Below are 24,814 nucleotides of genomic sequence, written 5' to 3'. Positions count from 1 at the left end.
GGGAAAGGGGCCATGAGTGAGCATTGTCAGGACGGAGGCCCAGCCTCGGATGAAAACGCGCTGGAGCCGCGCGCGGGTGGTGACAGCGGCATGTGCCGCGGCATGTTCTCAATGCCATCGGAATGCACTTCCCATGGCGACGTGATGGGAAACCCGCGTACCCGCAGATTTGACTACAGAGAAGCGAAGGAAGGGGGAAGGAGGAAGGAGGTGGGGAGGAAGAAGGGAGAGGAGAGGAGGGAGGGGAGGAGAGAAGGAAGGAGGGAAGGAAATGAGGGAGGGAGGGAGGAAGGAAGGAAGGAAGGAAGGAAGGAAGGAAAGGACGAAGGATTATGGACAACCCCAGTCCTCCAGTGCTGCCCACGGCAGGCAGCGAGGCGTGGCTGACGGGAGTGAGTCTGGAAGTGACCCTTGTCAAGTAGCCCTGGTCCTGTGACTCAGGACGGGTGAAAGTCAGTGGTGGCCATTGGTGTTCTACCGGGTTCCTCGGAGGGGCCGGCCAGGGACAGGGGATGGAGGGTGGAGGGCTCCTTTCTCCCGACGGGAGCGAGGCTAGGGAGCCATTCTCAGCCTGTCTTGCTGCTGGCCTGAGGAGTTGGCTGCATGCTGGGAGCAGGAGCTGCTGAGGAGTCTGGTCCCGGAGGGAAGAGGCTGAACGCATGTCTGGAGTCGGGAGGGCAGAGCCGAGGAGCAGCAGGGTGTCCTGGGAGAAGACGCTTGTGGCTGGAATTAGAGGAACATCAAGGCTGATACTTAGAGGCGTCCGACACGGGCCCGCCTGATGCGCTGCTCTAGGGCGGGATTCGGGTGGAGAGGGATCAGTGCCCAAAGGGACCACACTGGCTCATGTGGCCTGTATACCCAGTCAGGTGATCTATCGCCCATTCAGAAACTAGATCTCATGGGGCTGCCCGCTGCTGAGTCTCAGGCCAGATCTGAAGTGAGGCGGGTGCCCCAGGTCTGGAACACTGGTGCTGCCATCGACCCAATGCTGGCGCTAATCTAGGGGCTCTGGGTCTGAAACAGAGGTCAGAGGTCACCTATTACGTGGGAGGAGGCCCCTGGAGTGTGGGAGACGGAAACCCAGGTGTCAGGCTTGGCGAGCCTCTTGGTGACCGAGCAGGTGGGGGAGGAAGGCAGATCGGCTGCCGGAGGAGAGAGAGGGCACTGGGGTGGCTCTGGCCTGACGCAGGCTGCTTGAAGGAGACACCTGAAACTGGCCAGGGCTGTGGGCACCTCCTGGGAGCAGAGGGAGGAGGGTGGCCTGTCAGCAGCCCAGGCTCTGGGCTGTGTGGCCCCAGCTCCCCAGCCCAGAGGGGGAGGTGGAGTAAGAAGGCCTGACCAGGCAGGACGCAGCCCCAGGGCCCCTGCTGGGAAGAGGCCTGAAGCTCCCATGGAATCAGAAGGCACTGAGGACTGAGCTGCTCTCTGCATCTCCAGGGGAGGACAAAGGAGGTCATGGGCAGCAAGGACAGGGCAGGAGGGAAGTGCCTGCAGGTGGATGTTGGCAGCTGCAGATTCATCCAGTATCCTGGAGGAGGAAACCCAGGGTTGAGTCCTAGGAGACCCAGGCCTGGTCAGCCTGGAGGCTGGACGGTGGGCCCAGGAGATCTGGGAAGGACATCAGTGTCTCCATTGCAAAGAACAGCAGGTCTCGTGACCCCCAGCAGCCGCGAGCCTCATGGCTGGGGGCCTGCCTTGAGAGCTTGCTACAGCAGCCCATTGGTCTGGGGGGTCAGCGAGGCTGGCCAGGAGGGGCAGGCAGGGCTGTTGGGGTGAAGTCCCCTGTAGTGGGACCACCCATCCTGCTGTGACTCTGCCCTCCTGGGACCCCCTGCCCTCCTGGACCCCCTGCCTCCTGACCCCCTGCCCTCCTGGACTTCTGCTGCCTGTGGCTCCCTGCCCCTCTCCCTTCCTGACACACCCACTGGGTCTCCCCATCTGCAGTCAGTCTGAGCACCTGGGGCCCTGTGGGCCTCGGTGTTCAGACAATCACAGGTTCCCGCGGCTCATGCTCTAGCCTCTGCTTCCAGCCTGTGGTCCCAGCATCCTGATGACTCCACTGTCCCCTGGATGTTCTCAGGGATGGAAGGCCCTGTCCTCCAGGAACTCCTGCAGGCTGACGCCTGTGTACTCCCACCACTGGCCCCAGGGGCCCCAGGACCTCCCCCATCTCCACTGCTAACTCCAGGCCCAGGCTGCCTGACCTGGGCCAGGCCGTGAGCTGGCTTGCCTTTAGATGGGGCCGCCTCGGCTCAGCTCACTGTCACAGATATTCCCACAGAGACCCCAGCCGCAGACCTGCAGAACATTACAGCAAAATGAAGGAGAGCCAGAGGAAGAGGCAGATGTGCTGGCCTGTAAACAGTCTGATTTCCAATGTAAACCACAGATTCTCAGGCCACGACATCAGGTAAACATCTCGCATCACAGCCCCGGGCCCCACCGCCTCGGGAGGCCCCGGGTCCACACGGCCTAATTTCCTGGGACCCGTCACGGTGACCGCTGAGACGCTTCGGGCACTAGGGCAGAATTCGACTTGCATTCCTTCCCTAAATCCCTACACATCTCTGCAATTTCACTCTTCTCAAAAATGAAAACATTTTGGCAATTAGCTGATCCAAGTGAAAAAGGTAGAGAATGTGCCTTCAACTGGTAATGCCAATTAAGGGAAGCAGTTTGACTTCCCACCACTCTGGCTAAGCTGTTTCTACCTTCCCCGAGAGGAATCTGCTGGGATAAGGGGTTTGGGAAACACCGAGGCAGGGCTGCCTCAGCTTCCTCTGAGAACGACACATGGCCTTGCACCTGCCAAGTGGCTCTGCTGCGACGGGTGGCGGGGGCGCAGAGCTGGGCCTGGCTCTGGCTTGGGATTTGGGGTGGTGGGACCCAGTGGCCACCCTCTTGTGGGCAGCACTGAGGGCAGTGAGCAGGGCAGCGAGTGCTGGTGTTCGTCCCTCCAGCTGGCCGGGCTCCCATCAGTTTACAGTCCTGGACCTCAGGGCCCATTTGTGGCGCAGGCTCTTGGCCGGCCCCAGTCCTAAATATTTATGCATTGAAAATGCCCATTTGTTTGTTTTCTTGTGTTCCATTTATTTGTTCTGTACGCTTTTTTACTTAATTTAAATAATTTTAAAATGTGAAATAATTAAGTAACCCCAGAAGCTCAAACTTTCTGTTCTCCACTCACCGAGTCCATGAATTGAATTCTGTCTCCTTCTTCCCGTGGTTTCTGTTTGCAACAATAATGGAATATCTGCATGTCTTAATGTTTTTTATTCAAAAAGCGGCATATGATGTATGTTCTGTTTATCAAGCTCCTGATTTCTTTTAAAGATTTTATTTTGAAATCATTATAGACTTACAGGAAGTCTCAAAGCTAGTACAGAGATTCCCATACACCCTTCACCCAGTTTTCTCAATGGCTTCGTCTCCCCTAACTGGAGCGTGTGTCTAAGCCAGGAAGCTGCCCTTGCTGCCGTGTATGTGTCTGGATTTTTTATGCCATGTTGTAGGGTGTGGGAATTTGTGTCCACACCGCCAGGAACAGGACACAGAGCTGTCCCACTGCCATGGCCATCTCTAGGACTGCCCCATCCCAGAGAGCCATTGCCCGCATTCCCGTTCCTTCCTCCTCACACCCTCTGGCCTGTTTCCTACGGCCATAAATCCGTCATGTTGCAAGTGCGATGTAAATGGAATGCGTGGGACCCTTTCAGATGGGCTCTTCACTCAGGAACATGCCCTTGAGACCATCCAAGCTGTTTCCTGTGTCAATAGTTTGTTCCTTTTTACTGATAAGTAGCCTCCCTTGGTCGGAAAGGACCGCTGTGTTTACCATGCACCTTCTGAAGCCTTTGACTATTACAAATAGAGCTGCCGTGAACAATCGCGTGTAGGTGTTTGTGTGGCCATAAATCTTTCTTTCTCTGGGACAAATGCCCAGGAGGGTGACTGCTGGGTCAAATGGTCAGAATCCGTTTCCATTTTTTAAGAAACTGTCAAACTCTTTTCCACGGTGGATGCACCATGTTACATTCCACACGTAGTGAACGTGGTAAAGTTTCTCTGAATCTCTGCCAGCATTTGGTCTTGTCCTTACATTTTGCGTTAGCTGTTCTAATAGGTATGGAGGGACACTGGGCCGCGGTCCTAACGTGCGTTTCCCTGGGGCCACGCGTGTTGAAGGCCGTTTGGTGCCTTCATCTGCCATCTCCACCTCCTCTCCGTGATCCTTCTTTCATTGGATTATTTGGCTCTGTTTTGTTGAGTTTTGAGAGTTCTTCTTATATTCCAGATACAAGTCCTTTGTCAGACATGTGTTTTGCAAATATTTTCTCCCAGCCCACAGCTTATCTTTTCATCCATCCTAACAGGACCTTTCACAGCATAAAAGATTTTAATTTCAATGAGCTCTAATTCATTGATTTTAAAAATATATGAATCATGCTTTTGATGTTATATCTAGGAAGTCCTTGCCAAGCCCCAGGCCCTGGACACTTTCTTCTATTCTAAAAGTGTTACTGTTTTTGATCCAGTTTGAGTTAATTTTCTTTTTCTTTTCTTTTTTTTTTTTTTTTTTGATACAGAGTCTTACTCTGTCTCCCAGGCTGGAGTGCAGTGGTGTGATCTTGGCTCACTGCGACCTCCAACCCTCAAGGTTAAGCAATTCTCATGTCTCAGCCTCCCAAGTAGCCGGGATTACAGGTGCCTGCCACCATGCCTGGCTAATTTTTGTTTATTTATTTATTTATGTATTTATTTATTTTGAGACAAGCCTTTCTCTGTTGCCCAGGCTGGAGTGCAGTGGCACGATCTCAGCTCACTGCAACCTCTGCCTCCTGGGTTCAAGAGATTCTCCTGCCTCAGCCTCCCAAGTAGCTGGGATTACAGGTGCCTGCCACCACGCCTGGTTAACTTTTGCATTTTTCGTAAAGACAGGGTTTCACCATGTTGGCCAGGCTGGTTTCGAACTCCTGACCTCGTGATCTGCCTGCCTCGGCCTTCCAAAGTGCTGGGATTACAGGCATGAGCCACCGCGCCTGGTCCAATTTTTGTATTTTTAGTAAAGATGGGGTTTCACTATGTCAGCCAGGCTGGTTTCAAACTCCTGACCTCAAGTGATCTGCCAGCCTCGGCCTCCCAAAGTGCAGGGTTTACAGGCATGAGCCACTGCGCCCAGCCCCAGTTTGAGTTAATTTTCATATGAACATGTAGGTCTAGGGCCGGTTTTGAACCCATGAGTCTGCTCTAGCACGGCTTGTTGGGAAAGTAGCTCTTCTGGCTCTGATGGCTCTTGGTCCCTTGTGGGAGGCCAGTGACCGTGATCCTGGGGGCCTGCACGCCCCTGTACCCGCACTCTCTCTCTTCCCTGGGGTGACACTCTCTTTTTTCATTTTCTAATTTTTAAATTTAATTTTTTTTTTTAATTTTAGAAATGAGATCTCACTATGTTGCCCAGGCAGGTCTAGAACTCTAACCTCAAGAGGTCCTCCCTCCTCGGGCTCCCAAAGTACTAGGATTACACGCGTGAGCTGCTGTGTCCCCCCTCCACGGTGACACTCTGGATTACGGTAGCTTTTGAGTAACTCTTAACATTGAGTAGCTTCCTCCTTTCTTCTTCTTTTATCATTTAGCTATTCTAGTTCCTTTGCCCCTTTGTATACATTTTAGAATCAATTTATCTAATAAAAAATATTTTTGATATTTTGGTATTTTGATTAATATGTATTCCTGGTATTTTTGATAAAAAATCTATCTAGATCAATTTAGGAAAAACTAAATTAAAATATAAAAGCAATCAACGTCATTTACTACGTTAGTATATTTATTGAGAAAATCTATATAGATGACACCCAAAACTATTCCCTAAAACTTAGTCCCTCTGTGAATTTTAAAGTTTTTCTTTTTCTAAACATTATTCCATAAAAAGTGCGAGAATTAATATTCATACTTTTAGCCCATTTTTCTACTGAGCTGCTATTGATTTATATAATCAATCTGGGTATTAGAGATGTTAATTTTTATTGTTATATGTGTAAGAAACATTTTCTCTGAATCTGTACTGTCATTTTTACTGTGATTTTCAATAAAGAAGTGTTTCCTTTTGAAACGGTGAGATCTCCTGGACACTCCGTTAACGACGCTTGCATTTCGCACCATGCTTTCGAGGCCCCCCAGTATCAGGACTACATTCCCCACGTGTCCTTCCAGGAATTCTGTGCTTTTATTTTTCTGTTTGGATTTGGATTCCTCTTGGATTTGCTCTGTGTCTCAGCTGAGATGGGACTGCCTTGCTGCAGGTGCCTGATTCTGTTGTTACGTCCTCTGCAGCAGGCCCTGTCTCCTGCTGGCTCAGACACCCCGTCCACAGGGTGCCGAGTTACACTGAGAAGGCTGCCAGGGCCCGGGTCCACTTCCTCCTTCTATGTATGTAGTCCAGAAGCAAGGCAGTGCTGTTTTAATTACTGTAGCTTTATGGTCTATTCTGACAGCTGTCTGGGAAATCACCACTCATTCTTCTTCCTTTATATTTTGCTTTTAAATTTTTAATGGCTATAAAAATTTTTAAAAATTGTAAAGACATCCTCCCAAAATTTAATGGCTACACTTGCCTATACATTTTTGATGAGAATTTTAGAGAAAACTTGGCAAGATAAAAGTAATTATTTATTTTAATTGGAATATAATTAAATCCATAGGTTGATTTTTAGAGACCTGAAGTTATAAGTATTCTCAATCAAGAAACCTGTTATAGCTCTCCATTTGTTTACAACTTATGGGTAGGAGGCTTTTTCTTTTTTGAGATAGGGTTTCGCTCTTGTTGCCCAGGCTATAGTGCAATGGTATAATCTCAGCACATTGCAACCTCCACCTCCCAGGTTCAAGTGATTCTCCTGCCTCAGACTCCTAAGTGTTGGGATTACAGGCATGAGCCACCATGCCCAGCTAAGTTTTTGTATTTTTAGTAGAGACTGGGTTTCGCCATGTTGTCCAGGCAACTCCTGACCTCAAGTGATCCAGCCGCCTTGGCCTCCCGAAGTGCTGGGGTTATAGGCGTGAGCCACCGTGCCTGGCTGCCCATAGAATTCTATACTTTTAAAATTATAAATGGGAAATGTTGTCACGTGGTATTTTCTCTACATGGTGTCCAGAAAATCTGTTGATTTATAATGTTGTATCTTTACTCAGCTTTTGTTCTAGTTGTTGCATTTCTTCCTTGTAAATATTTTGAACTGTATTTACTTTTTAGTTTGTCCCAATGCTATCATTCAAAACAATGTTTAATAAGACAGGTACTAGCTGCTTCTCCTAATGTTTCACTTCTATGTGACATTTATTATCACTTCCCGAGGGATATTCTTCAGAAGTTAGATATTAATGGCTTTTCAAGTATTTCTTTTTATCTAACATGCACGAATGCTGAACTGTAAGTTTTTGAACTTTGTTGAATTTTACCAGCTTTTGGAGCTAATACTTGAGTAGTCATAGGTTTCATCATTTGTGAAATTCCAGAATTACATAAATAGACTAGCTGCTATCTTCCTGCCTTGCTGGAATAAACCATACTTGAACTCAGTGCCTGGCACATAGTAGTTGCTCAATAAATATCGGTTGTGCAAAATGAATGAAGGGGCAAGAACATGGAGAAAACCACCTCTGTGGTTCAGGCATGAAGGGCCTGCTGCAACGGAGGTGTAGGGGCACTGAGAAAACCCTCCCTGGGGCCGGGCGTGGAGGCTCACAGCTGTAATCCCAGCACTTTGGGAGACGGAGGCGGGGGCATCACGAGCTCAGGAGTTTGAGACCATCCTGGCCAACATGGTGAAACCCTGTCTCTAATAAAATACAAAAAAATTAGCTGGGTGTGTTGGCGGGCGCCTGTAGTCCCAGCTACTTGGGAGGCTGAGGGAGGACGATGGCATGAACCTGGGAGGCGGAGCTTGCAGTGAGCTGAGATCACGCCACTGCACTCCAGCCTGGGTGACAGAGCGAGACTCTGTCTCAAAAAGGAAAGGAAAGGAAATGAGAGGAGAGGAGAGGAGAAGAGAGGAGAGGAGAGGAGAGGAGAGGAGAGGAGAGGAGAGAAGAGAAAACCTTCCCTGGTCCCCAGTCCCGGGCTGCAGCACCAGGTAAGGTGAGCTTGCCCAGGAGGCCTCACTTCTCTGACGCCCTGAGGTAATGGCGGCCATACCTCACCCTGATCCGGCCCACCCATGGTCCAGGCTGGCACAGATCCCACACTGATACCTGGAAGAAGGTGAGCCAAACCCATCTGGGGCATAAAAGCTACCTGCCTCTGTCTCTATTATTCTCTGGACACAGTATCTGAAATCCAATTAAAATTTATGAGATAGCAAGAAAGGAAGGTAAAATGAACCATGGCCATGTGATAAAACAATTAATGGAATCCAACTTAGAGATGACTCCAATGTTGACACTGTTGTACAGGGACTTTAAAATAACTGACAGGCTGGGCATGGGGGCTCATGTCTGCAATCCCAGCACTCTGGGAGGCCGAGGTAGGCGGACCACGAGGTCAGGAGTTCGAGACCAGCCTGGCCAACATGGTGAAACCCCATCTCTACTAAAAATACAAACATTTGCTGGGCATGGTGGCAGATGCCTGTGGTCCCAGCTACTTGGGAGGCTGAAGCAAGAGAATCACTTGAACCCAGGAAGCAGAGCTTGCAGTGAGCTGAGATTACACCACTGTACTCCAGCCTGGGTGACAGAGCTAGACTCCGTCTCAAAAATAGATAAATAAATAAAAATAACTGTAATGAGTATGTTTAGGCAACATGCATTAACAGGTGAGGAATTTCAACAGATAAATGAAAACCAAAAAAAACTAGAAAACTATTTTTATTTTTATTTATTTATTTTTGAGATGGAATCCTGCATTGTCACCCAGGCTGGAGTGCAATGGTATGATCTTGGCTCACTGCAACCTCCGCCTCCCGTGTTTGAGTGATTCTCCTGCCTCAGCCTCCCCGGTAGCTGGGATTACAGGTGTGTGCCACCATGCCCAGCTACGTTTTGTATTTTTAGTAGAGACAGGGTTTCACCATGTTGGTCAGGCTGGTCTTGAACTCCTGACCTCAGGTAATCCACTCACTTCAGCCTCCCAAAGTGCTGCAATTATAGTCCCAGCTACTTTGGAGGCTGAGGCAGGAGGATCTCTTGAGCCCAGGAGTTAGAGGCTGCAGTGAACTGTGCCACAGTTCACAGAACCACACTGCACTCCAGCCTGGGCAACAGAGCATGGTCCTGTCTCAAAAATAACAAAAGTCAAATGGAAATAGCCTCTCCATCCCCCCCCCAACAATATCAACATTCTTGTGACAGGCTAATTAACACACTGGACAGAACTAAGGAAAGAATCCGTAAACTGGGAGACAAGTGAGTAGAAATCATCCACAACGAACACAAAGAGAAAAAAGAGAAAGAGTGAGAACTAAATCAAGCATCCAAGACCTTTAAAACACTTCAACGCACTCTTGTGAATGTCCACTTATGATCCTAAGAGAGATCGTGGAAGAAAAACTGTTTGGAGAGATGATGGCTGAGAGTCTCCCAAAGTTAGTCAAAGACAAAAAAAAAAAAAAAAAATCACAGATTTGAGAATTTTGAAGAGCCGTAAGCAGAATAAACACAAACACTCCTGTTAGAACTAATAAAAAAATCCAGCAAAGGTGCAGAGTACAGTATTGACACACAAAAATCCATTGAATTTCTATACATTAGTAATAGACAATCTGAAAATGAAATTAAGAAAATTTTAATTAATAATATAATAAAATACAGAAGCATATATGTAACCAAAGAAGTATAAGAGTTAAATGCTAAAACCCCCAAATCCTGCTGAGAGGAAGTAAAGAAAACATCAGCAACTGGGGAGAATGTCCCTGTTTGCGGGCCAGAGGTACAATCATGTTAACACAGCAATTTGTAAATCCAGTATAATCTCTGTCAAAATCCAGCAGGCATCTGTGCAAATTTTGACAAATTGATCCTAATATTTACACAGGAAAATGAAAGATAAGCCACAGATTAGGAGAAAATATTGACAAATCATATAGCTGATAAAAGATTGTATCCAGAACAGAAAAAAGAACTAAAAACTTAAGACAAAAATAACTTAAAAATCCCGGTATGGATAAAACAACTTTTTAAAAGAACAAAATTTAGTAACCAAGACCATCTCATGCTGGCTTCATTATAGACACACAGATCAATGAAACAGGATCAAAAGTCCAGGGAAAAAAAAAAACCCCTTTTATGTAGATTGTCAATTGATTTTTGATAAAGGCAGAAACAGAAGTCAATGGGGGGACAGATAGTCTTGCCCACAAATAGTGCTGGGAAATAGTGCTGGGACATCTGGATAGCTGCATGAGAAAGAATACGTTTGGAACCCTACCTCATATCCACCACAAGAATGAACACAAAGAGGGCTAAATGAAAACCGGAAACTAACACTTGTAGAAAGCATGGGGGAAAGTCAAGGAAACTGTGGGCCAGGTGCGATTCCTTAGCCATGACGTCAAAAAGAAGATCATACAATAAAACATTGATAGGGTGAACTTCATCAAATTCTTTTTTCAAATGTGTGCTTTAAAAGACACTAACAAGAAATCAGAAGATAAGCTGAAGCTCAGGAGGATGCATTTGCAAATCATATCACTAATGAAAGATCGCCCCCAGCATGGAAAAGGAACTCAAGAATTAATGACAAAAACCACGCCGTTGGAAACAGGGAAAACATCTGCACAGACCTCCAATTTCATAATTTGTGAGAAACGTATTGAGTGCTATACACCTCCCAGTAACAACTGCTTTACTCTGCCCTGGTCCTTCAATGTGCACTGTTTTTATTAACACTACTTTTTAATAATTATGATTATGTCTGTAACCCAACATTTATGGTAATAGGCTCTTTGGTTTCCAAACACACAATATTTGCACTATCCCTTTTGTGATTTAATTTCTAATTTTTTTTTGCCCTGTGGTTGGAAGACATATTTCTGTATGGTGATCATTTGACTATCGGAAAACTGCACTGTGGCTTAATGTGTTAATCAATTTGTAGCCGCCTTTAAATCCACGTACAATTGGCTTGTGTTTTCCCTTCCTGTTATTGTCAACTATTCTGTGTCTCTCGCAGGTAACACTGTTGGATTCCATCCACACTCTTGTGTCTTTTAATTGGTAAATTTAATGTATTTGTTCTTCTGATAACCTGTTGTATCAGGATTCCAAAGTCCCGCGGTCTTAAATTAGGTTTCCTATTTTGCAGTAGTCCTTTTTCTTTCTTATTATTTTCATGACCATGTTCCCTTCCCAGGGCTGGTCCTTTGAGGAGCTGCCAAATTAAGACCTTGTTGTCCCAGGACAAGCTCCATTGCAGAGGCCGCGGAGGCCACCAGGAAGACAGATCCGAGGGACAGTGCATCCTGCTCCCCGGGGACCAGGCCAGGTGCGAGGGGTGCCCTGGCTGAAACTCAGTGCCTTGGTGTTTTTGGAACCTACTTGGGGAAGACAAATCTGGGAACCCTGTCCTCCTAGTCCTGAGCGTTTTCTGTCTCGGAAGAGGTGGTGGTTGAAGTTTACTTCGGGAGTTGTCTGTTGTTTTCACTTTGGGGGACTCTGGAGCTTTTAGTTGCACAAACAAAGAAGTGCCTGCAAGTTTCCTGAATGCAAATGTCTCAGAAGGAGAATGTGTGCATGTGTGTGTGTGTGTCGTGTCGTACGTGGGTGCCCTCCGCTGCCCTCCTCTCAGTCCTCATCAGTGCCTGACGAGCTCTGGACAGCACACTGAGGGATCCAGGCTGGTGCCTCGGGGCTGAGATTTAGGAAGATCATGTCTCCTCGCTCCCACTGAGGTCTTTGCCTGGGACCTCACTCCCTAGCCGAGGAGCAGCCTTTTTCCAGGACAACCAAAAGTGGAAAGGCCCTCCTTGGGACAATTACTCCAGAACTCAGGCGGTGGGTTTCACCCTGTCCAGGTGGCAGCTGCCTGCCCAGCTGCTGAGTACCCCACCGCGTGCAGAGGCCGTGCTGTCCCGTGGCTGCTCTGCACACATGATTTCAGAAAATCCATAAAATTGATTAATCTTTACCCCGTCTAATCACTAAAGAAAGACACGGCACAAATTAGCAAAATTAGGAATGAAAGAAATTCTATAGATATGTAAAAGGATAAAGGGGACTATTCAGAACATTCAGGTCAATAAATCTGACAACTTAGATGTGATGGATACATTTTTTGAAAGACACGAATTATTAAAGTCACTAAAAAAATAGATAAACCAAATAGCCCTGTATTTGTTAAGAAAATTAAACTTGTAGTTAAAAAACTTCCGACAAAGGAAATGACAGGTCAAATTGTTTCACTGGTAAATTTCAACCAGCAGTCAACAGATAGAGAATCCTGACTCTGTACAATCTTTTCCAGGAAACCAAAGACCACAGAACATTTCCTAACACATTCTAGGAGGCTTATCCTGATACCAAAACCAAACAAAGATACGGCAAGAGAACTACAGGCCAATGCCCCCCAGGAACACAGAGGCAAACATTCAGCAAACTGGATACAGTAGTGTGTAAAATGATAATATATTATGACAACGTGGAGTTTATCCCAGGAACGCAAGATCAACTGAATATTTGAAAAATCGGTGCATTTCTCCACATTCACAAGCTTAAAAAGAAAAGCCATATGATCATCTCAATAGATACAGAAAAAAATCTGATATCCATTATGCATTTATCATAAAAACTCAAGCCAAAGGAGAGCACAAGGGAACGTTCCCAGTCTGATAAAGGGGCAGAAGATTGCCTGCTTTCCCCCAAGAGAAGGAACCAGCAGTAGTGCCTACTCAAAGTGTCTCTATTTGGTTGGTGCAGTGAGGCACGGAAAGGAAAACACACACACACACACACACACACACACACACACACACACACATAGATTGCAGGGGAAGAAGTAACACAGGGCCATGGCCATCCCTGTAGAAAATCTAACAGAATCTTCCAGAAAGCTACTAGAACTAATAAGTGACTTAAGCAAAATGGTAGGCTGAAAGATCAGCATACAAAATCAGTAGTCAGTAATAAAGGGATAATTAACCCCGTTTTAAAAATGATAGACGTGTCTCCAAAGAAGAGATACAAAAGGCAAATAGCGCAGGAAAGGGTGTGGGATGTCACTACTCATCAGGGAAGCACGAAACAAACTCACAGTGAGGCATCGTTCCATACTGTCTCTGGAACAACGTCAGTGAGGCCGATGATCCGTGTTAGTGAGGACGTGGATGAGTTCGAACACTCCTATGTTGTTGGCGGGAACACAACATGATTTAATCGCCTTGGAGAATAGTTTGGCAGTTCCTCAAAATGTTAAACATAAATTTATCCTATGATTTAGCAATTCTACTCCACCCAAGAAAAATGAAAACGTGTCCACCCAAAAACGTGTACACAAATGTCCACAATGGTATTGTTCTAACAGCCACATGGTAGGGCAGCCCGTGTGTCCCAGCACGAATAAATGGATTCACAAAATACAGACTAGCCACACAATGGGGTATTTCTCAGCTACAAAAAGAAATTAAGTTCTGGTCACCATGACATGCATGAACCTTGAAACCTTGCCCTGAGAGAAAGAGGCCAGACACAGAAGGATGAACACAGCAGAACTCGATTTGTATTCAGCAGAGGCAAAGCCGCAGAGCGAGGAGAGATCAGTGGTGGCTAAGGCCGGCGGAGGAGCTCAGCGGGAGGAGTAGGGAGTGACTGCAATGGGTACGGCTTCTTTGGGGTGATAAAAATGTTCTAGAATTACATTGTGATGATGGTTAGAACATGGTGATGGCTGGACAACTCTGTGAATATACTAAAAACCACCGAATTGCGTACTTTGAGAGGGTGAAGTGTGTGATACGTGAATTTTATCTCCATGAGGCCACTAAAAATCAATTGCATTTCTGTATTACAGCAGAAATTGAACTCAAATGTCATTTAAAATTACAGAGAAAACATGAATCCTTACGAATAAATCTCACAAAAGATGTACAAGGTATGCTAAGGGCACGGCTGGGAGAAAGTCAAGGTGAATGAAATAAATGGAGGCCACACCACATTCAAGGGCCAAACTCTTGATTGACGGGATGCCACATCTTCCCACATGGGTTGATGAATTCAGTACAATTGCAATCAGAATCTCAGTACTTTTTTCTCTTAACAGAAATTACCATGTTGAGTATAAAAAATATAAGGAAATGCAGAGGACCTAGAATAACCAAAAGAATCTTGAAAAAGAGAAAAATGTTGGAAGACTAAAGACGTGTGATTTCAAGACTCGCCGTAAAACCACAGTCATGAGGACAGAAGGGGATTGGTGTCAAGAGAAAAACAGGTCAGCAGAACAAAATACACAATATGAGGGGGGGATTTTAAACCATGCAACCACTTTGAAAAACAGTTTAGTGGTTTCTTAAATGACCAATTCTACGCCTAGGTGTTTAGCAAGAGAAATGAAACCTTTTGGCCGTACAAAAACTTGTCCATGAATGCTCACAGCAGCCATGGGCGAAGGCTCCCAGGTTTGCTTCTGGATGGGATGAAGGCATTGAGCAAGTCCTCTCTCTCTCTTTCTCTCTGCTTCTGTCTTTCTCTCTGTCTGCCTCTCTAGACAAGCCTGGCTTTCCAGCTCACTGTCTTGTTGCAAGATTCTATTTTGAATATCAAAAAATGAATGTCAGCTTTCTTGTGATGATTAATTTTATGTGTCAATTTGGAAAGTGTTTTTAGATGAGATTAACTCTTTTTTTTTGACATGGAGTCTGGCTGTGTTGCCCAGGCTGGAGTGCAGTGGTGTGATCTCGGCTCCCTGCAGCCTCCACCTCTACCTCCTGGGTTCAAGTGATTCTTGTGCCTCAGCCTCCCAAGTAGCTGGTGTTACAGGCATGTGCCACCGCACCCGGCTAATTTTTTGTATTTTTAGTAGAGACGGGGTTTCCCCATGTTGGCCAGGCTGGTCTCAAACTCCTGACCTCAGGTGACCCGCCTGCCTCGACCTCCCAAAGTGTTGGGATTATAGGCGTGAGCCACCGCGCCCGGCCCTGAGGTTAACTTTTAAATGGATGAACTTAGGGTGAAGCATGTTGCCTTCTGTAATGTGGGTGGCCTCCTCCGAGCAGTTAAAGTCTTGAATACAACGGAAAGCCAATCTTCCCAAGCAAGAGAGACTCTCCAGCAGACGGCCTTGGGGCTTCATCTGCTCCACGGGCTCCCCTGGGTCTGCAGCCGGCCAACCCACACTGCCCACACTGCCCACACTGCCCACGCTACCCACGCTGCCCACGCTACCCACACTGCCCACACTGCCCACACTGCCCACGCTACCCACGCTACCCACGCTGCCCACGCTACCCACACTGCCCACACTGCCCACACTACCCACACTACCCACACTGCCCACACTGCCCACACTACCCACACTGCAGATGCTGGACTCACTGCCTCCATTACCCCATGAGTCCTCACCTTGTAATAAATCTCCTTCTCACTCTATGCACCTCCTGGAGACCCTGACACAGCTACTGTGATCCCAGGGAAAGGGAACCTCAGAGAAAGGGACCCTGTGTCCACCGGACTTTCTCTCCAGGGGTTTGCTGACACCTCCACTGTGCATGGCTGGGGTTGAGAAACCAGGCAGAAAACAGCTGCTCTGAGGCCAGAATTACAGGTAGAGAGTTCAGCATCCTCCCTGTGGAGGGGAAACGTGGAACATGAGGCCTTCCAACAAGAGGCCCTGGCGTCAGCACAGACCACGAGAGAGCTGGGCTCGGGATCAGCGCAACCGAAGGCCCCTGCCTGCGTGGAGGCGCGTGATCCAATGTTCTTTCCTTGCTGGCAGCAGAAAATGTTACTGGCTCCAAAGGGAGATGACAACATCCTGCCTCTCTGCTGATGTACGTGCACAGCATCCAATGCACCCAGGACCTCTCAGGGCGCCAGACCCTGGCTCTGTGCTTCAGCCGCGTGACTTGGGCAAGCTTCTCATTTCTCGCGCCTCAGTCTCCTCTCACCTCACAGGGTTGTCATGAGGCGTGCTGGGCACACGCAGCTCATAGAGAAGGGAGCACCCTCACTTCCCTCCTTGCACCCTCACTTCCCTCCTTCCCCTCTCCAGCAGGCGGGCTGATTGTGGAGACGTCTCCTGGGCAGCAGGTGTCAGCCGGGATTTCATGCCGACATTGAGAATTAGCGTCCGTTCTTGCGGGTATCAAGTCACTGCAGGACAAAGCGCCGTAGGCAGAGGAGGCTGTCGCCTGTTCCCCAGGGCTCCACATCTGTGGCTGCCGGTCCCCCACAACCCTGAGAATTAATAATCCATGCCTGACCTAGGGCAATGGAAGGAGGTCTTATCAGGAAAAGCAGGCAGGTCCTCTGCCTTCCTAAAAATTACTGTTTTATCATCAAACTATGAACATGATAATTTTTAAATCTCAACACTGGAGATCCCAGGAAAACATTCTCTCAGGGGCAACGTGGAAATGGCTGCGCTTTGCACAGGGATGATCCAGCCCACGCTGTCAATCTGGTGAATCCCTCACTCTACAAAGCCCACCTCAAATCCCCCCTGCTCTCTGCACAGAAAGCCACAAATAAATTGCTTCCTGCAATAAAGAGCTTGACTCTGTTTTTATGATGTTTGACGGCTCACTGCTTTGATGCCTCACCCATCCCTCTTCCCGTGTGCTCCACAGCAGGGCAGGTGCCTTTGGTGCCAGTGAAAGGCTCAAGCCCTGCAGCCTCCTGCCCATGTGAGGCCATCACCCCATCCCCGAGGCATAATAACAGCCCCACGCCAGCTCCCTTCCTGAAGCCACCTGCACCCCGTGGATGCCGAGCTAGGTAAGCACCAGACCCTTTCATCTCTTCCTGGTGTGTGGGGCATCATCAGGGTTGATGGAGAAACCACCTTTGGGGGGGGGGTCCCTCCTCTTTTCCCAGAGTGACCACAGCAACTCCACTATTTCTTCTTTTCTTTCTTTTTTATTTATTTGTTTTTTTGAGATGGAGTCTCGCTCTGTTGCCCAGGCTGGAGTTCAGTGGTGCCATCTCTGCTCACTGCAGCCTCTGCCTCCTGGGCTCAAGTGATCCTCCCATGTCAGCCTCCCAAGCAGCTGGAACTACAGGCACCCACCACCACGCCCAGCTAATTTTTGTGTTTTCAGTAGAGATGGGGTTTCATCATGTTGCCCAGGCTGGTCTCGAACTCCTGACCTCAAGTGATCTGCCTGCCTCAACCACGCAAAGTGCCGGGATTACAGGCGTGAGCCGCCGCGCCCGGCCAGCACTCCCTTATTTCTGATCCAACTGCATTGTCATACAAAAATCACACCTTGATCATGTTTACAGACTCATTTGTACGCATAGATACATGTCTCTGATTCCATGCCCTGCAATAGTCATTGCATTTAAAAAGAGGCAGATGCACGTCTCCCAGCTCCTTGGAAGACGCAGCCTCTGAGGGCTCCATGGTTTCCACCTGAAAGGCCGATGGCTGCTTTGCAGAGACCCAGCCCTGAGACTCATACCTTTCTATTCTGAAGAGAGAACATTTCTGCACAAGAACCTGGGTCAGGGTTCATGTGTCTGTCCCTTGGGTTCTGCAAAGGACTGGATCATAAATGCTGCAGCTCTGGGGGCCACCCAGGTCCTCTGGAAGGAACTTGTCCCTGCTGTCGTGGGGGGATGCAGCTGCATATGGCCTGTGGACGTGCTCCAGGAAGGCGCCTGCGGGGGTGGCTGTGAACTCCTGCTGTCCCCAGCACATTCCCTGTTGACACATCCTGGCTGGGAGATGTCTCCACAATCAGCCTGCATGCTCCAAAGTGAGGGGGAGAGGGGAAGGAGGGAGGTGAGGGGGCGAGGAGGAAGCCATTACTTTTCTATGAGCTGCATGTGCCCAGCAGGCCTTGTGACAGCCCTGTGAGGTCGTGCACATGAGAAGAGACTGAGGCGGAAGAAATGAGAAATAAAAACTGAACGTGAGTTCAATTCATCTGGCGTTTCCTTCAGTACAAAATGTGAATTTCATATCAGTATTTTGCGCAACCAAGTACAATTTGTCCTATGACTTTTCTTCAGCCACTGAACAGTGTAAACTGATTCACAGCCTCTGGGTTGCACCACCACAGGGGCCAGCAGGTCTGGGTCCCCCGAGCCACCTGCAGAGAGGGGGTGCAGCTAGGCCGGCCCAGCATGTTCCCTGCAATCAAGTCTCTAGAGGGGGTGACAGACACGGAGCCTGAAAAGCGGTTCCATAGTGTTCTCGGCTTCTCAGCACTGAGGGATGAGCCCACACACCCATCACGAAATAGCCAGTGACCCGACCCACACTGTCCAGAGGATGGGGCCACAGAGGATTCCCACGGGGGAGACACTGACCTGGACAAGGGAGGGCAAGGGACAGAAGCTCCCAAGATCCAAGGTAGGGCCCTGCAGGCAAAATGGCCAAGAGCCCCCTTGCACCCCAAATGGGCCCTGAGGTCCAGGACTGTAGAAGCTGAGTGGGGAGCCCGGCCAGCTGGAGGGACAGACACCAGCACTCGCTGCCTATGTCACTGCCCTCAGTGCTGCCCACAAGAGGGTGGCCCACTGGGTCCCACCACCCCAAATCCCAACGCCAGAGCCAGGCCCAGCTCTGCCGCCCCCCGCCACCCCGTGCGGCACCCAGGCCACGCTGGTGCAAGGCCATGGCTAATCCGTTCTCAGAGGAAGCTGAGGAGGCAGCCCTGCCCTCGGTGTTTCCCAAGCCCCCTTATCCCAGCAGATTCCTCTCGGGGAAGATAAGCTCCCAGCTTAGCCAGGGCGGGTGGGAAGTCAGAGCTGCTTCCTTAATTGGCATTTTCCAGTTGAGAGCACATTCTCTACCTTTTTCACTTGGATCAGCTAATTGCCAAATGTTTTCATTTTTGAGAAGAAGTGAAATTGCAGAGATGTGGGATTTAGGGAAGGAATGCAAGGATCAATTCTGCCTAATTGCGAAACGTCTCAGCGGTCACCGTGACGGGTCCCAGAGTCGGCCGTGTGGACCCCGGGGCCTCCCGGGCGGTGGGGCCCCGGGGCTGTGATGCAGATGTTTACCTGATGTCGTGGCCTGAATCTGGTTTACATTGGAAATCAGACTGTTTACAGGCCAGCACATCTGCCTCTTCCTCTGGCTCTCCTTCATTTTGCTGTAATGTTCTGCAGGTCTCGCTGGGGTCTCTGTGGGAATATCTGTGACACGGAGTGAGCTAGGCCAGCCAAGGGCGGCCCCATCTGGGGACGGCAGCTCACGGCCTGGCCCCGGGTGGGCAGCCTGGGCCTGGGTTAGCGGTGGAGATGGGGGAGGGTCTGGGGCCCCTGGGCGAGTGGTGGGGTACACAGGCCGTCAGCCCTGCTGCAGGGTTCCTGTGGAGGACAGGGAGCCTTCTCCATCCCTGAAAACCATCGCGGGGACAGTGGAGTCATCAGGATGCTGGGACCCTGTAGTGTGTTCTGGAAGCAGAGGCTGGGCGTGGGCACGGGAACCTGTGATTGTCCCAGACACCGAGAGGCCCACAGGGCCCCAGGTGCTCAGACCCCGGCTACAGATCGGGGACCCAGTCGTGTGTCAGGGAAGGAGAGGAGCAGGGGCCACAGACAGGGGTCCAGGAAGGCAGGGGGTCCAGGAGGGCAGGGGGTCCAGGAGGGCAGGGGGTCCAGGAGGGCAGAGTCACAGCAGGATCGGTGGTCCCGCTACAGGGGACTTCACCCCAACAGCCCCTGCACTGCCCCTCTGACAGCCTCCACCTTTGACCCCCCAGACCAATGGGCTGCTGTGGTGGCTCTCAAGGCTGCGGCCCCCGCCATGGGGGCTGCGGCTGCTGGGGTCTGAGACCCTGCTGTTCTTTGTGGAGACACTGATGTCCTTCCCAGATCTCCTGGGCCCACCATCAGCCTCCAGGCTGGCCAGGCTGCCTGGGTCTCCTAGGACTCAACCCTGGGTTTCCTCCTCCAGGATACTGGATGGGAATCTGCAGCTGCCAACATCCACCTGCCGGCCTTCCCCTCTGCCCTGTCCCCTTGCTGCCACGGCCTCCTTTGTCCTCCCTGGAGATGCAGAGAGCAGCTCTGTCCTCAGTTGCCTTCTGAGTCCATGGGAGCTTCTGACCTCTTCCCAGCAGGGGCCCTGGGGGCTGCGTCCTGCCTGGTCCAGGCCTTCTTACCCTCACCTCCCTCTGGGCTCGGGGAGCTGGGGCCACACAGCCCAGAGAGCCTGGGCTGCCCAGGACAGGCCACCCTCCTCCTGCTCCCAGGAGTGCCCACAGCCCTGTCAGTTTCCAAGGGTGTCTCCTTCAAGCAGCCTCGTCAGGCCGAGCCACCCCCAGTGCCCTCTCTCCTCCGGCAGCCACGATCTGCCCTTCCTCCCCACCTGCTCAGTCCTGCAAAGCCTCCCGCCAAGCCTGACACCTGGAGTTTCCGTCTCCCACACTCCAGGGGCCTCCTCCACATGTCGGTGACCTCTGACCTCTGTTTCAGACCCAGAGCCCCTGGGTGCGCCAGCATTGGGTCCCGATGGCAGCACCAGTGTTCCAGGCCTGGGGCACCGCACTCACTGCAGATCTGGCCTGAGACTCAGCAGCCGGGCAGCCCCATGAGATCTAGTTTCTGAATGGCGTCGTCACCTGACTGGGCATACAGGCCACAGGCCCGGTGGTCCTTTGGGCACTGATCCCTCTCCCACCCCCGAATCCCGCCTGAGAGCAGCGCATCAGGCAGGCCCCGAGTATCGGACGCCTCTAAGTATCAGCCTTGATGTTCCTCTAATTCCAGCCCTGGCGTCTTCTCCCCGGGACACCCTGCTGCTCCCTCGAGCTCTGCCCTCCATGGTGACTCCAGACATGCACGTTCAGCCTCTTCCCTCCGGGACCAGACTCCTCAGCAGCTCCCACTGCTCCCAACATGCCATCCAGCTCCTCAGGCCAGCAGCAAAGACAGGCACAGAATGGCTCCCTAGCCCATCGCTCCCGTCCGGAGAAGGAGCCCTCCACCCTCCATCCCCTGTCCCCTCGCCGGCCCCTCCGAGGAACCCCGGCCAGAGACACCAATGGCCACCACTGACTTTCACCCCGTCCTGAGTCACAGGACCAAGGAGGCTGCCCCGACAAGGGTCACTTCCAGACTCACTCCCCGTCAGCCACCGCCTCATGCCTGCCGTGGGCAGCACTGGAGGACTGGGGGTTGTCTGTCAGTCAGCCTGACGGGCTGGTCCGTCCTTCTTTCCTTCCTTCCTTCCTTCCTTCCTTCCTTCCTTCCTTCCTTCCTTCCTTCCTTTTTCCCTCCCTCCCTCTCTGCTCCCTCCCTCCCCTCCTCTGTTCCTTCCTTCCTTCCTTGCTTGCTTCTCTCCTCCCTCCCTCCTCTCTCTCTCCCTTCCTTCTTCCTCCCCACCTCCTTCCTCCCTTCCCCTTCCCTTCCTTCCTTCCTCTCTGTAGTCAAATGCGGGTACATGAGGTTTCCCATCGTCGCCATGGGAAGTGCACATTCCGTGGCATTGAGAACATGCCCACGGCTGTGCCGCTGTCACCACCACGCAGCTCCAGCACGTTTTCATCGGGCGAAACTGGAGCTCCGTCCTGACTAATCACTCACTCCCATCGGCCCCTTTCCCGGGCCCTGCTGACCACCATTCGGTCGTCCTTCTCTTGACTCTGACTCCTCTGGGGGCCTTCCCTCTGTGGGGTCACCGCGTTGGTCCTATTGGGACCGGCTGGCTTCACTGGGCATGAGGTTGTGAAGGTTGGTGTGTTGCTGCTTGTGTCAGAGCACACTCCTTTTCCAGGCTCGGTGAGACCCCGATGTGTGTGTCTGCCCCGTTCCACATCCCCTCACCTGCTGGCTGTTTCCACCTTTGGGCTATTGTGACTACACGGCTATGAGCATGGGGGTCTGAGTCCATTCTGTGTGGCCATAAAACAATCTCTGAGATGGGGTAATTCATAAAGCTCACGGTTCTGTCAGCTGAGAAGTTCAATGGCATGGCCCTTCTGCTTCTGCTGGCGGAGGTCAAAGGGGAAGCAGACACGGGAAGAGAGATAAAGCCCAGGGATGTGTTGGCTTCAGAACAAGCCCTGCTCATGGGAACAAATCCATTCCCATGGGAACTCACCCCGTATCACAAGAGGAGAGTCACTCCCCGCACCAGGCACTCCCCAGGGAGTCACTCCCACGACCTGCACGTCTCCCTCCCCTCAGGCCCCATCTCCCTGCGCTGCCACACTAGGGGTCCTGTTTCAACAAGAGTTTTGCTGGGAACAGAGGCACTAAGTACATCCGGGCCGTGGCAACGGCTGTGCAAGTGTTTGAGTCTCTGCTTGGATTTCTTTTGGGGATAGACCTAGGAACAGAATGGCGGCTTCACAGGGTAATTTCATGTTTACCTGTTTCTGGAAGGCGCACACTGAGCTGGCCAGAGCAGGCTTGTGTTTTCCTCTGTGCTCCTTCCTGCCTTCCAGGATGCAGATGAGAGGGCAGGTGCCCCAGCAGCCCTCGTCAACCACAAGGCATGGGCTCCTCACCTTAGGTTCAGGGAGCACAGAGACTGAGGGCCGTGGACTCCTGGTGAGACGGTGGCGCCTCCATCGCAGGCCCGCAGACTCTGTATCCAGCCCTTCCAGAAAGGTACAGAAATGAAAAGCCTGCCTTATGGAAGACAGGAAGACAGGGTTATTCAGAATTTTTGGTTCTGTATGGTCTCCTTAGAAACATTAGTAGACTTTTAAAAATGAAAACGACCCATGCTCATGGTGAAAAGATGAGCCACGGCCTCCAGGGCAGCAGAGCCGAGAGCCACCACGCTTTGGGTTTGTTTCTCGTTCCCCTATTTTCCCACATAGGCACCGACGCTTTCCCTGACAGCATCATCATCATGCAGCTAGGGCGGCTGACCCACGTCCTCCTCACCACGTGCAATGGTTTGAGTCGAGGGTTCTCCCGGCCTCGAGCCACGTGGAGGCTGTGCCTTGTGTTTCCTGTGAGAAATCTTCAACCAGCGCCACTCTCAGCCTCCACTCGCCAGCGCTTCTGTGGCTAGACCTGCATTCGGGGCTGCGGCTGCAAACACAGGAATAATTTACGGCTCTTGGGGCACTTTGCTGGGCTGCTTCCAGAAAAGTCGACCCCTCCCTGCAAACCAGCACTGCCCAGCATTCTTGTCCCGCCAGGCTGACTGCGAGGCTGCTGTGGCGTTGCCACTTTGCTGGGAAAGGGCCCCTTATCTTTTGTTTCCCTTGCATTTCTTTCAATTCTACCATTGACCGTTTTTCACACATGCGGTCATCATTGTATTTTGCCCCTGTTTTGTGAGGTTTGGTGTATTCTTAATTTTCACGTTTCCTGGGTTTTGCGGAGAGCATATTCTGTCATTGTATTTCACCGGTGTTTTCCCCGGCTTGGATTTGTTTGGCCATTAGCTTGTTTTCTGCTATTTTACAATAGTTTGTTTTTCTTCATTACAAAAGGATTCTGCTGAGGGTCCCCCAGGCTCACCATGCTTTGGGGTGTGAGGCAGCAGGGGCAGGCAGGTGTCCTTCCTTCTTTGAAGTGTGGGTTGGGGCAGGACAGCAGACCCTGGGGTCCCTGCTGAGGAGGGAAAGGATGGGATTAGGGCTGTTCTCTTCCTGGCCTCAGGAGCTCCCCCAGCTCCTTCTCGTGGCTGGAGAAGAAACCTCCTGATTGTCACGGAGAGTGAGTTTGCCCGTGGAGCCTTTCCTGTCCGGCTCACATAGAACAGGCTGTGAGGTCCGTGCACTGAGCATCACGTGCCGGGCCAGGTCCCCACGACTTTTGGGAAAACCCAGGCCTGTGTTACAGGAAGCAAAGGTCTTTAGATGAAGGTTTTGAGAATCAAAATTAACCCGCACAATGGTGAGGTCAGTTGGAGCCTGGATTCCGTGGGGTAAGACTGCCACAGCCAGGTAGGAATCCCGCTCCTTCCTTTTTCCCTGTCCCCACCTGCCAGCCATGCCCTAGAGCAGGGGCACACTCGGACCCCAGCCCAGCGCCCACCCCCCTGCCTGCAGGCCTGCGAGGTCCCACAACCCCTTGGCATGCAGGGACGGCCCAGGGCCAGGTGTGGGCGAGGCTCAGGATTTCCTGGCACAGATGACTTCATGTTATGGCCTGGCAGCCTTGGGTGGTATCAGCAGATGCAGGAAACCACGGGCCCAGCACCCTGCCTGTCCCGGCTGTGGGTGCCAATGCTGAGTGAGTTCTGTGGCTGGTCACACAGGCGGCCCGGTGGGTGCAGGCCATCTCGGGGGACGACCTTGCCCTGCCTGGTCCCCGGGGAGGGGAGGGTCTCTGTACTGGCCACACTGTTTGCTGCGTGCTTTTTGTTTGCCAAGGGCTGCAATGTTTGTCATCTGCCGCCGTGTTTGCTGCCGGGTGAAGAATCGCTGGCCCTGTGTTGTCACCTGGGCCCACCATGACAAGGTCCCCACCCCTGCTGTGGGACTCAGGGGCAAAGTACCCTGCTGTTCACGCTGCAAGTGACAAGGGCCCTGGTCTCTGAACCAGAGCTCTGAGCCCTGGCTCCCACAGGGGTGAGTCCTGGGAGCAACATCTCTATGGGGAGACAGCAGCCTCACTCCATGTACACAGATGGCCAGGGGAGTGGGACAGGGCCGTGGGGAGTGGGGCAGGGCCGTGGAGGAGTGGGGGCAGGGGCTGTGGGAGGACAGGGGACAGGGAGTGGGGCAGGGACTGGGGGGAGTGG

At 51.0% G+C, this 24,814-nt stretch overlaps 1 protein-coding gene, 1 long non-coding RNA gene and 1 pseudogene across 8 annotated transcripts; 1 reads left to right on the top strand and 2 right to left on the bottom strand.

The window, feature by feature from the left end:
• Positions 1-7,995: 7,995 nt before the first annotated feature.
• On the top strand, positions 7,996-16,717 carry LOC103877368. Of its 6 annotated transcripts, none has more exons than XR_004177610.1 (4): positions 7,996-8,260; positions 11,348-13,806; positions 14,249-14,419; positions 16,199-16,717. It is a non-coding gene; the product is annotated as an uncharacterized LOC103877368 (long non-coding RNA). The 6 variants fall into 6 exon arrangements; XR_002516914.2 differs by having other exon boundaries at positions 11,348-14,080; XR_001894664.3 differs by having other exon boundaries at positions 7,996-8,132; positions 11,348-14,419.
• A 563-nt stretch (positions 16,718-17,280) lies between these two features.
• LOC116269791 lies at positions 17,281-21,104 on the bottom strand (annotated as a pseudogene). The gene has a single exon (XR_004177608.1). The product of XR_004177608.1 is annotated as an uncharacterized LOC116269791 (transcript).
• A 374-nt stretch (positions 21,105-21,478) lies between these two features.
• Positions 21,479-24,062, bottom strand: LOC108582114. Its single transcript, XM_031653975.1, has 4 exons — positions 23,822-24,062; positions 23,587-23,722; positions 23,002-23,151; positions 21,479-22,740 (listed from the first exon to the last, which is right to left on the bottom strand). Exons 1-4 carry the CDS (start codon positions 24,060-24,062, stop codon positions 22,362-22,364), a joined length of 906 nt encoding a protein of 301 aa, XP_031509835.1. The 3' UTR covers positions 21,479-22,361.
• Between the last annotated feature and the right edge of the window lie 752 nt (positions 24,063-24,814).

The sequence above is a fragment of the Papio anubis genome, chromosome 12, assembly GCF_008728515.1.
Source record: "Papio anubis isolate 15944 chromosome 12, Panubis1.0, whole genome shotgun sequence".
NCBI lineage: Eukaryota > Metazoa > Chordata > Mammalia > Primates > Cercopithecidae > Papio > Papio anubis.
This window is presented reverse-complemented; position numbering and strand designations above follow the sequence as displayed.